Genomic DNA, 12368 nt, shown 5'->3' with positions numbered 1-12368 from the left:
ACCATGGGTGTGAAATAGGGGCCTAGTGGACAAATATTCTTCAATTTCAGGGCGTTTGTCGATTCCTGTCATGAACACAATTCCTAAGTATGTCCAGATTTCATCTGATGTGACATAATTGTAATTGTGTTTTCGAGAGTGAGGAGCTAATTCATGTGTGTTGAAGTGCTGGTGAGCATAGCGATTGGTTTCAGTTGTGATGTGATTTACCAAGTCGTCATCCAGAAATAATTTTAATCCAGAAAAGGGATGCATTTTATGTGTTATATCAATTTTGATCCCGAAACTATTAGCAAATGGAAATATTGGGGGTACAATGTCTCCGTACGTTCATGAGATGGGCGTGTCAGGCACCGCACTCGTGGTAGGTAAATGTTCATGATTACTGTCTTGTGGATCATTGTCTATCACTGTATTATTGTCACTATCAACTTCATCCAATTCAGGAATCATTATTTCATCGCCACTATCATCATCAGAACAAATCTCGTTCACAACATTTTCCAACTGGTCTGTAGGAACACGAAGACACTTGCTGCAAGAAGCCATGGTGAAACTGAATGAATGTGAAATATTTTCTGACCTTTTCCTTCTCAGAGGGTTCTGACAGTAATATAGACCCCCACAAAGTTTACAAGGGTTCTTTACAAACATGCACAAAAACTATCATATATATGTCTTTGGTTGATGTGTGCCAAGAGAGCAAAGAAGGGAAGAGATTGTCAAAGCGTTAAAACACGCCAACGCCAGGGAACGGCTGGCATCGTCCGGGCGTTAAAACACGCCCGCGCCAGTCAAAGAGTTAAGTCCAATTTGCTGGTAAAAAGATTCTTCTTCTTGCTAAATGCAGCTTTTGCCATGGCAATCCTAGATTTAATTTCACACATACAACTTCCATCATCTGTTATCAAGCTACCCAAATATTTAAAACATTTCACATTCTTCAGTTGTTTTTGGTCTATCTTTATTGTGACTGGGGTTGGTTGTCTCGAAATTTTCATTACTTTTGTTTTTTCCACATTCATTTCCAAGTCATAGCACCTTCCAATTTCGATTAGTCTATCAATCATACCCTGTAGCACAGTTTCTTCCTTAGCCATTAACACAAGGTCATCTGCATATTTCACCATTTGAATAATTTGCCCTCCTAATTTGAAGTCTCCAAGCCCATCCAGAGCTTCTTTGGTAAGACATTCGCTGTACAAGTTGAACAAAATTGGTGATAAACAGCATCCTTGTCGAACTCCTCTTCCAATCTTCACACTTCTTGTCTTCCCTCTGTCTAGTCGCACTCTAACTTTCTGATCCATGTACAATTTACTAATCAGTCTTCTTTCACGCCAATCGATCCCTGTTTCCTTTAGAATCTGCATTAATTCGGTCCAATTTACACGGTCAAATGCCTTCTGCCAGTCTATAAAGCAAGCACACTGATGTGTTAATTCTCTTGCAACAGTTCATATAACACCTCATCATTCTCACGTATCTTGCTAGGACCTGCCATGTTTACTCGCAAGAACTTGAACCCAGGATAGCTATCAAGCAGTCAGTACTTTCTTGACACACTCTGAAATAATTATAATATCTAGCAAGCATTGCTTACTGTCTTTATATCTACAATAGTGTAGTTGGAAGCCTGCCTGACATGTAGAGACATCATACCCACCAAGATACAGAGTAGTGCATGACATGTTAAGATGTCATATCCATCTTATACAGAAATTTACAGTCTATTCATATGAGGCTATGGACTTCACCCTCTTCACCTGTATACTACAGCAAAGAATGTCGCAATTCATTCTTGTACTGTAACCAAAACATGGTCAGAGCTGTGGGATATCCAGATCCACAATCTAACAAGTGCCTGCTGCAATTTAATTTGCAGATGGTTTGGCAAAGAAGTTTGGCTTGACCCCTGAGCAGTTTGGTGAGAATTTGCGGGACAATTACCAGCGCCATGAGGTTGAGCAGGAGCCTACAGAGCCAATGGAAATAGCAAAGGAGTATATCAGCAAGTATGGCCACTTTCGATGCTTTAATTTAAGCTTTGGAGTTTTAATATTAAGATATAATTTAAGTACACCTATGGGAGAAGAATAAATTCTTGTAATTCTAATCTATTTGTCTGTCAGTCTTGTCTATTTCCTGTTGCTTCCACTTGGAGCATCCATGAAGTGCTTCATTTCACTTCCGTTTCTTAACCGTAGATAGTTGGTAGCACTCCTTGGATTGGGGACTAGCCTGATGCAATGCCGGTACCTGCACAGACTAAATGGAGACATCCATGCCTTGAGCGGGATTTGAACCCACAGTTCCGGTGTTCGAATGGGCATAGACATTTCATGTTCTATACCAGTGGTTCTCAATCTTTGTGAGACAGAGGCCCAGTAAATTCTTTTTTCTATAAGATGAGGGCCTAGTACTGGGCCACGACCTAGCAGTTGAGAAATGGTGCCCTAGACTGCACAGCCAGTGTGATCAGCATGTGATGTTAATACTTGTTATTAATCATCAAGCTTGCTTTTCAACATAACATCATGTGCATGCATATGCCTGTCTTGTCCATGATCTCATACACAGGTACACACAAAGCAGCCCGTGAGTGGAAGATGATAGGATTGCAGATACCACTAAGGTGGGTTTTAAAACCGAAATGAGTTGTGAGGTTCAGAAGCACTTGCTCGGGATTGTACAGTAGTAGCTTTGAATTTATGGTAACATATCAAATCTTTTACTACTATCATAGAGTTAGTTTTTATATGTTGCAGATAGAAGTATAATTTTAAGATTCATTTATTTGTTTAAGTAAGGATAATGTACTTGCTTTTTTTTTCGTAGTAAATTCACCACAGGAGAGGAAGTCCTCAGAGCAGCCAAATTTATGGTTGCAATGCAGCTGTCACGTGATCCTTTGGTTAGGAAGTGTGTACGTGAGACATTTTTCGAACGTGCCAAAATTAACATTAAGCCAACTAAGAAGGGGATAAAGGAGATAGATGAAAATCATCCATGTTACAGGTAAATATTGCTGTCTTGTGCTTTAAATATGTGTCATATTGAAGCCACAGAGAATCTCATTACAGCTTCCCCTACATAATCATCACCATTTACTGTTGATTGCACCAGATTTATTCATCCGATGAAAAAGCCACCTCTTTTCTTTTCTGTCCTCAAATAAATTCTGCTACTCTCTCTCACTCTCTCACTGTCACTCTGTCCTCCATACTTTTTCTTTTGTGTATGTGTCTTTCTCCATTTGTATTCTCTGCTTAGTACTTGGTCTCCACTCAGAGATGATTTACCATGTTAATTTAATTCATATTACTGTTGTCCATTTCTTGTAGTGTTTTCACTTCATATTTTATTAGGTACCTTTTTTTTTCAGATTTTATCCATTGTTAATTTATCAGTGATCCTGAAAAATCATATACTGCCTATATCCATGTTCCTGTTTCATACATTATGGGAAGTAATGTTTCTTTGGGGTATGAAATATGTGTGACTGCAGTAAGCTAATGTTTCTCTACTATTTTTGTTGCAGCATGAAATATGTGAAAAGCAAACCTGTGAGAGATCTAACTGGTGATCAGTATCTCAAGTTGACCTTGGCTGAAGCAGACAGACTGATAACAGTTTCCATAAGTGAAAATATTGATGGCATCACTTCTCCCTCTTACATCGAAGAAGTGAAGCAGCTTTACTACAGAGTAAGATAACAATTAAAACAATCAATAATAAGTGTAACCATGTAGGTGGGTCCCTCTCAGTGTAAAAAATAAGCTTCTTACGAAAATGTTTAAAAAGCCTTGGACCTGGACAGATCAATCCAATCCACACCATCCCATCCTATCTCTCTAAGATATATCTATTTTCCTTAGCCTACGTCATTTATCCATAGGATCTGTCCAGGTCCAGGATAGGGACCGGTGGAGGGCTCTTGTGAACATGGTAATGAACCTTTTGGTTCCATAAAATGCTGGGAAATTCTTGAGTAGCTGTACAATTGGCAGCTTCTCAAGAAGGGCTCATTTCCATGAGTAAATAATGAGTGTAAAATTTATGGATTATAGTTCTTCACGAGTATTCTTTTGCTGTGTAATATAGCAGCATTTTTTTTCCTGCTTGTTTTCTTTTTTTTAATCTAAGAATGTCCCAATACTCACACCATAAAAATAGCTATTGAAAATATTTATAACAGAAATAGTTCATGTGTGACAGTGACCAGCATGGTTGATTCTGCTTCTGTACTACTTAAATGCCTGAATATGAAATTTTTTATCTCACCATGTGGGCCTTCTTGGCCCTTGCACTGCGACCACAGTGATCTATTGTACCTCCCCTTCTGATTATCTCCTCAACAATCCTGCACTCTGAATGAAGCGCAGGATTTTGTACTTGGGGACATCGAAATAGTCACTTGATTCTATAAAATATTGACCCAAGTGGCGCAATCATAAATAAGCTAAGGCCTCACCTTCGCACAGGATATGTGTGGCTGTTTTGTTTTCTTCTTGACACCTCTCACAAGTTGGACTGTTACTTAGTCCCAATTTGAAGAGGTGTCCTTTGAGGTGACAGTGTCCTGTAAGTAGTCCTACCACCCATCGTAGCTGGTTCCTGTTTAACTTCAGTTCCTTTGCTCTTTTAGTAGAGGGTCCTCGTATGAGTCCCATTGCTTGCCTAAGTCCAGTTTAGGATCCCCAGTATTTCTTGTGATTCATATTTGTCCAGTCCCTGATTGCCTTTCTGGTAACTCCTATAGAGATGCCACAGGCTGGTTCAGGTCCTATGAATGGATGTTCAGCTCCAGTCTTGTCCAATTCGTCTGCTATTTCATTTCCAGCAATACCCTCATGCCCTCGCACCCATATCAGTTGTACCCTGTTATGTTTGGCCAGTTCCATGAGAGTTTGGTGACAATCCCAGACCAATTTTGAGTTGATCTGGTGTTTGTCAAGCATTTTAAGTGCAGCTTGGCTGTTAGATAGAATGTAGATGTTCCTATTTCTGTAGGTCCTATCTAGATTCTCCATAATACATGCCTTAATGGCATATACTTCTACCTGGAATACTGTTGTATACTGCCCAAGGCTGAAACTAAGTTTCCGCCTCGTGCCATAGCAGAACACACCAGCTGCAGTGCCCTTATTTATCCTGGAACCATTTGTGTACCAGATCAGTCCCCCTTTTCTATCGGGCCGAAAGCCGTCTTCCCACTCACTCCTGTCAGGAAATCTGACTGAATGGTTTTTCATATACATGTCTCAGTATCATTTTGTCAGACCCTATTTGTAATATGGATTCTTTTTTCATGTCCTGAGTTATGTATGCATGTCTGAAACTATCGGATTTAGGTTTCCATTGATCATTGCACTGGAGATGGTAGATTCCTGCCCTGGCCTCTGCCTCCAACTGTATATACAGTGGGGGGAGTCCAAGGAGTGTCTCCAGTGCAGCTGTTGGAGATGTTCGAATTGCTCCTGTGATACCCAAGCAAGCCAACCTTTGGAATTTGCTAAGTTCTACCTTGCTTGTCTTGAGTATCCCACCATGTTTAGTAACATGTACTGTAATGTGACATGTTATGCTTTGTTCATTCTTATCTACTAATGGTACAGAGACAATGCAGATAGCTGTCTGCTTTGTCTGTTGAGTTGGAGTTCAGCCTCATTTCACCATTCCTTTTTCTTTCAGTTTATTCTGAAGACTGAGCCCCCAATTTAAGTGACTGACACATTTAAAACATATTTTTTGTGGTCTCAACCAAAGCTTCACATGTCTAATGTGTGTTATTTTCCTTGATTTAATGCTTCTCTCTTTAAGGGTATACCCATGTTTTACGTATGAAATTTGGTTGCTGCACATGTTTGGCATCTCATTTTAGCGTTAAACGGAATTTTTTGGTGTGTTCCAACTTGCATGTGGCTCCCCTTGCGTAGTTCAAGGTCATTGTTTGCACAGTATGCAGTAAATTATGCACAGATTAATAAGGTTGGCATCTTTTTAATTTGTAATAGGCATAGTCATTGTCATCCATTCTTTATTCATTTTCTGTGTCAGCTGGAAGTGGTTACTTTTTGTACTGTTTGTGTTGCTTTGAAGTGTCAGTTTTTTGGAAGTGATTATCAGTTTAACTAAATTTAACCGTTATTGTAGGTCTGTTTTCCAGAAAGCTTAAATTGGGGTTTCACTGTACCTTCTCAATTTTATCTGTTTCTCTGTCTAGAATTTCTTGTTGTGATATCTTCCTTAAATTTCTTTGAATGTATTTTATTTTTCATCCCACATACCATATTTACTTGAGAGGAAGGTGATGATATTTATTTTCATTTTATTAACAAATTAAGGGATGTCTTATATTTTTGGTTAAAAAGCAAATGTGATTCAACAGCCTCCAGGGAAATTATACGTCTGGCACCTATAGTATATCTCAAAATTCACATGGTCTTGGAATATCATAACAATGTCAAAAGATTCAAAATACAGTACTATATTTCATTACTCTTGCCACAATTTACAAACATTCCATGGAACTAAACTTGGCCATTATAAAATTTACGTTTGTGCTAGGAAATTAATCTTAAGATTTTTTTGTGACAAACTAATACAATTGTTTTTCCTTCAAATGTATTCCATTCCATTTAGTGGTTGTCTTATATCTGATGCCGGCTTATAGTCGTATAGATAAAATATGTACCCAAACCAACAGAGCTATGAATTTTCAGTTGTGTCTTGAAATGATTTAACATCTGAAATAATTCCGTTTCACTTTTAGCCTTTTCTAATCTCTGATATCAAATTTGTATTGATTATAATTTTCTCAGATGTTTGGTTCTTAAAACCTGTGGCTCGAAACTATGTATTGCTTTAGGAACACAAGTTTACTGGTTAAGTATGGTAGAATCTTCATTTAATTTGAAATTAAATTAATTAAATTTGAAATTCTCTAAATTTAAAATTTAGAGAAAATTTTAAAGGATTTTAAAATTATAACTAAAGATTTTATAGTGCTACTACAGGAAAACCAAAATTGACGTGTGCAAAATAATCTACATACCAGACAGATATCAACGAGGTAGATGTTGATAATAACGAAGAAAGTAACAATGTGTTTTTTAAATGTTAAATTTTAGACTGGGTTCAGTGTGGCAGTAACGTAAGAGTATACACCTGATGATGGCCGATAGAGGCCGAAATGTGTAGTGTAGAAGAGAGCAAGATCAAAGACATATAATATATATTGTTTGCACTTTTGATGGAGTTTGTGTCATTTTTTATATGTGTTATGAAATTCCAGAGAACTTTCCTGTAGTTTTTTTCAACCTTGAGACTTGGTGATATTGTAAATATAATCACACTATATACAGTAATATTTTGTTCAGACTGTATGCTAGTTTGAGCTGCGTCAGCACAGTTTACGATACCTCACATTTTGATGCGCGTGTGCCACTTCTCGAAGCAGTCCGCGAACATCACAGTTTTTACAATAGAAAATTGTGCTGCTTTTCTTATTTAGCGAACACACACAACAACAAGATCTTTATTTCCCTTTGGTTGGCCAATGTTGTGAATATTTCACCTCCAGTCGACTCAGTTGGGCCCCAGATAACCTTGGCCTCCCTGAGAAATGCCACTGACCGTGATATCTGCCTTGTGCGATTGAAGAATCATCTTGGGGGAAGGGGGTTTCCAGCAAAATCACGTAAATTATGTCGATTGACAAAGCGACATACCTGTTAGTAATACTCGCAAAATGGTGATGCAAAGTAATTATAATACTAGTCAAAAAGAGTGCCAGTCCAACACTGGAAACTCACAGTGGCGAATATGCCTTTTACTCACAAAGTAATATTGGCTCAGCAGGTTTATACCTCTTCCAAGACACAAAATAAAAATGATATATAAAGGAATATATGAGTCTGAAACCGACTTCCTAACTGAGAATTTGCTACTGAAAACCAATCCTTGAATACGTCACACTTCCTTGAAAGCTCTGGAAGCACTGATCTGCAAGCACAGATGAATGTTTACTCCTCAGTTCTCAAAACAAAGCTGGGCTCTATTTGGCTGACCAGGTCATAAACAGTCATATCTAAATGTAAATAGTATTGAAACCAGTACCTGATAAACAATTTCATTGTTCAGAGCTAACTAATGGGCCACTGACATGACCTTGCGTGGGTTTGTTTTGGTTTCAAACCAAGATCAAACTGTCAGCACTCCCAAAGAGAGCACATGTCCTACCTCATATAAATATAACATTCGGCCAACATGGGATGCTGCTTGCTGAAGATATACAGGGTGTCCCAGGAGGAATGTGCCAGACTTTGGGACGGTGTTCCTTATGTTAAAGTATGCCGATATAACCCAAAATACTTATGTCCAAAGTTGAACTGTTAAGGAGATAATGGCCCGAGAAAAGTGTGGTCTTCTGGCGGGTCCATGCACCGTACCTGTCAGCTGACAAGTCTTATCAGTATTTGTCCTTGAGTGTGGTGATAACGGCTCACACTAGCCGCATACACTCGCATACTAGAATGCACAGTCAGCCATGTTATGTCAGTGCTTGCCATTCATGTGTTATGTATAGTACTTGGAACCCTAACGACAACTACGACATGGCGTGTGAGTTTTTTGTAGTTCAGTTTAATGGCTTCATGTCACTCACAAGTTAGTTTGATGTTACATACATTATTAACATTACAGAAACCACATATTCCTGCCAGTTTTAATATTATTTGGTAATCAACAAGTGTGTAACACCTGTCAAAGTTTCACACTTCTCTGGCCATTATCTCCATAACCATTCAACTTTGGACATAGGTGTTTTGGGTTATATCAGCATACTTTATCATAAGGAACATCCTCCCAAAGTCTGGCACATTCCTTATGGGACACCCTGTATATAATATTCGTCCCTTAAAGGTTAAGATGGGGTAAACTCATAAATACTGAATATGTGTGATCCATCAAACTGTTCAGTCACTAACAAGGCATGTGTGCTTACAGGTAGACAGCTAGCATTCTGAAAACTACTATTTCATATTATTGGGGCCTCAAAACGTCAGACTCTTGAGATCAGTTTTTTCACAGTTGCCATACTTTCTTGTATATACTACAGTGTGAGAAAATGAAAGGGAATGTCAGTGAAATGTTTTATTTTAGACCCTTGTAATAAGATGTATATAAGTCAGTTGTTTACAAAGTTTTAAAAATTCAAGATTTGGATGGACATTTTTTGATTGTAGAGTAATATTCTGCCTAAGCTCTTCTGATGGTTTTTTTTTTCAGCATTGTAATTGTTTAAAAAAATTATCAGTTACAATTTATTGTTCAAATTTTCCAAGAGTTTCACCTCCACATATTTCTGTTTTCATGTCACTGTTGATTAAAATTCGTTGTAGTCTTGATGGCAGTTACCAGTATCTCAGTCCAGAATTTAGACCCCCTTTCTCCATGATATCTATAATGTAGGTTGAGACACTATCGCCGATATTTTCTGATTGATTCATAATCATTACTTTTACAATATCTGCAATATTATGGTAGTAATATGTTAATTTATCGTTTGTTGTTATTTCAGGATGAGTTTAGTAAAAATGTTCAAGAATGGAATTCTCTTAGGGTTGAGAGTGTAGAGCTGGCTCTTACACGTCTACTGCTTCCTGAATTGAGGAAGGAATTGCAGACACATTTGCTAGCTGAGGCACGGGAAGCAGTACTTAAAACTTGCTGCAGAAAATTGTACAATTGGTTGAAGGTTAGTTCACCATTTGAGTTAGTCTGTGAAATTTGAAACATTTGTGCATAATTCACCAAGTGAAAGCTTCAGAGATTAACCCATTAATTTAAATTGACCGTATTACAAACTTTTATTCTTCCTAATATGCAGAAATGACAAAAATGTACTTTCATTATTACATAAAGGGAGACTGACCTTTAAAGCATTTGAAAGTAATGAGATTTTCCATGGAACGAAGATGGAAATCATTTTAACAGTAAAAAACCCTCCCCACCACCCAGTAATTAATGTTATAGCATAACAGTATAAAGCGGAAAATTATAGCTCATTAGATGAAACTCTGGAAGCACTGATTTGTATTATGGAAGCACGAATGTCAATAAGGAATTCTGAAGATTGAAGCTACAATAAAACAAAGATGTTAAATTTATTTTTGCATTTCAACATCTCTAGTTACTGGAATTTTGATATAATTAATAATTCCTTGTCTGATTTAGGTGGCTCCATATTCTGTAGAGTTTGCTGATGAGGATGAAGAAGAGTGGGACACAGGAAAGGGGCTTCGAGTGATGGCTGTGGCATATGTTCCTGACTACTCTCAGGCTGCCTTTGCCTGCATGGTAGGACCAGATGGGGACTGCACAGACTACCTTAGACTTCCACACCTTATGAAGAGGAAAAATTCATTTCGAGAAGAAGAGAAGTTACAGAAGGTATTGTTCATGAGTGAAATAAGAAAGAAGCTCTGGGAAAAAATTTGTGATGCCCACCACCTTTCATCATTAGTCACGATGTTCGGTAGGAAGTCATTGCCCTCAACAGTGTATAGCTGACACATCTGTGATGTCACATCAATGTATGCTCATTTTTGTTTGTCTGTCAGCAGTCGGGGAACCCAGCAATAACAAATTTTATGGTATCCCAAAGACTTCAGAAGCTTTAATCATCTCCTGCATGGCATCGTGTCCACTGGCAAGCTGCGCTATGATTTCCCTGTCGCTCTTTGGTCTTCTGTGGCAAGTGCATCAGCTTTCTGCTCATTGCACAGTATGGTGATGGTACTTGGTTGACAGCTAAAAGGCTGAGCAGAGATGTCCTTGTTGAGATCTTTGAAGCATTTCACCCAAAATCAAACATAGTTAGCCTAGCACCTGTGCAGGAATCTCCATAGACATGACCATAATGATCAAGGATGTTTACAGCACTTTGGTTCTCCTTTAGCAAGGGATTCAGTCACAGCACACTGGCGAAATGGTACAATATTTACAGCTTTTTTGTTGCCGTGGGTTATGGATAAGTATTGATGCACATCCACTGGCCCTATATTTCAGGTTGCAGGAAATGGCTAGAGCTGTCGGCCAAATAATTTCAGGTCTCGTTTCGCTGATAAAACATACATAAACCAATGCTGCTTATTACTTCTGTTATGGCTGTCATATGTATTAGAATTAACACAACAGTAATATGTAACTCACAAGTGCATCACTTTTTTTTTTTCATAGTCTCCCCTCTATGCTGTTCATCACATTTGGCCCAGCATTGCATGAGCTTATGTATGCCATTAGAAAACATGTTTCTGATCAAGTGGTAAGCCACATATGCATCATTCAGCTTGTAGTGACTGTGAGAACAGTAGTCCTTTAAGGATTCTTCAAGTGATCCAAAGAGATGAATATCTGATTGAGCAAGGTTAGGGCCATGTGGTCAAGTTGTAATATGTGAAATCATAGTTGCTGGAGCGTAACAGCATCAGGATGAGAATTGTCTTGCAACAACACAACACCTTTTGGCGGTTAATCTCAGCATTTACTCTTAAGTGTATCATGCAGCATCTCACTGTAACATGCATTACTTATTGTCATCCCATTCCTTGTTGGGTGAGATTTGGACTTTGCTTTCACAAAACTTCATGTGTTTCCAGTCCATACTCTGACATTTGCTCCTTGGTTGTTAGTGGTAGATTGATGTTCCACTGCTATTGGCATTGGAACTCAAAAACATGTCAGCATGCTCATGATACAGTTTCAAAAAGTAATTACACCTGTCAAATTGAGTATCCCTGTGCTGTTTCATGAGTTGTTTTGGAACATATCTTGTACATACTTTGTAGAAGTAAAGTCTGTGGTCGATGATTACCTTAGCAGGACCATGACTGATCTGCTTTTGGTTTTCACTTTGGCAGTAGTCATTCTCATATTGTCCAGAAAGAGTGTGACCTGTTCATTGTTTTTTTCACTGGTTAATATTGATGGTTACCTCAGTCATTCTTTGTTAGGGACATTTGTTTAGCCATTTTTGAACATATTAATGTATTCATACATGCTTCACTGCAGCCGGACACTGTCATATTACTAGACTAATAGTGTTCAGTGAATTTCTGCACCTCTTCCACCTTCAACCCACAAGTATCGAATCACTGCACACCGCTTTGCTTTCTGACCTATACTAGTATATTTTGTGTTCATATACATGTATTTTTCACCCTGTATGGAACTGATTTTTCAGTAATTGTAGACCAAAAACAACTGGAGAATGTAAAATGTTTTAAATATTTGGGTAGCTTGTTAACAGATGATGGAAGGTGTACGTGTGAAATTAAATCTAGGATTGCCATGGCAAAAGCTGC

General features: G+C 38.2%; 1 protein-coding gene across 1 annotated transcript in view; it reads left to right on the top strand.

The window, feature by feature from the left end:
• Positions 1 to 12368, top strand: part of LOC111864317 (transcription elongation factor SPT6) — a 63513-nt gene that overhangs the window by 23441 nt on the left and 27704 nt on the right. The window contains exons 14-18 of the mRNA XM_023851474.2: positions 1886 to 2015; positions 2839 to 3018; positions 3542 to 3707; positions 9584 to 9760; positions 10240 to 10455. Coding sequence (XP_023707242.1) covers positions 1886 to 2015; positions 2839 to 3018; positions 3542 to 3707; positions 9584 to 9760; positions 10240 to 10455 — 869 coding nt within the window. The remainder of the gene's footprint in view (positions 1 to 1885; positions 2016 to 2838; positions 3019 to 3541; positions 3708 to 9583; positions 9761 to 10239; positions 10456 to 12368) is intronic.

Source organism: Cryptotermes secundus, unplaced genomic scaffold (genome assembly GCF_002891405.2).
Source record: "Cryptotermes secundus unplaced genomic scaffold, Csec_1.0 scaffold216, whole genome shotgun sequence".
NCBI classification, from domain to species: Eukaryota; Metazoa; Arthropoda; class Insecta; order Blattodea; family Kalotermitidae; genus Cryptotermes; species Cryptotermes secundus.
The sequence above is the reverse complement of the archived record's forward strand: the minus strand, read 5'-3'. Positions and strand labels throughout refer to the sequence as shown.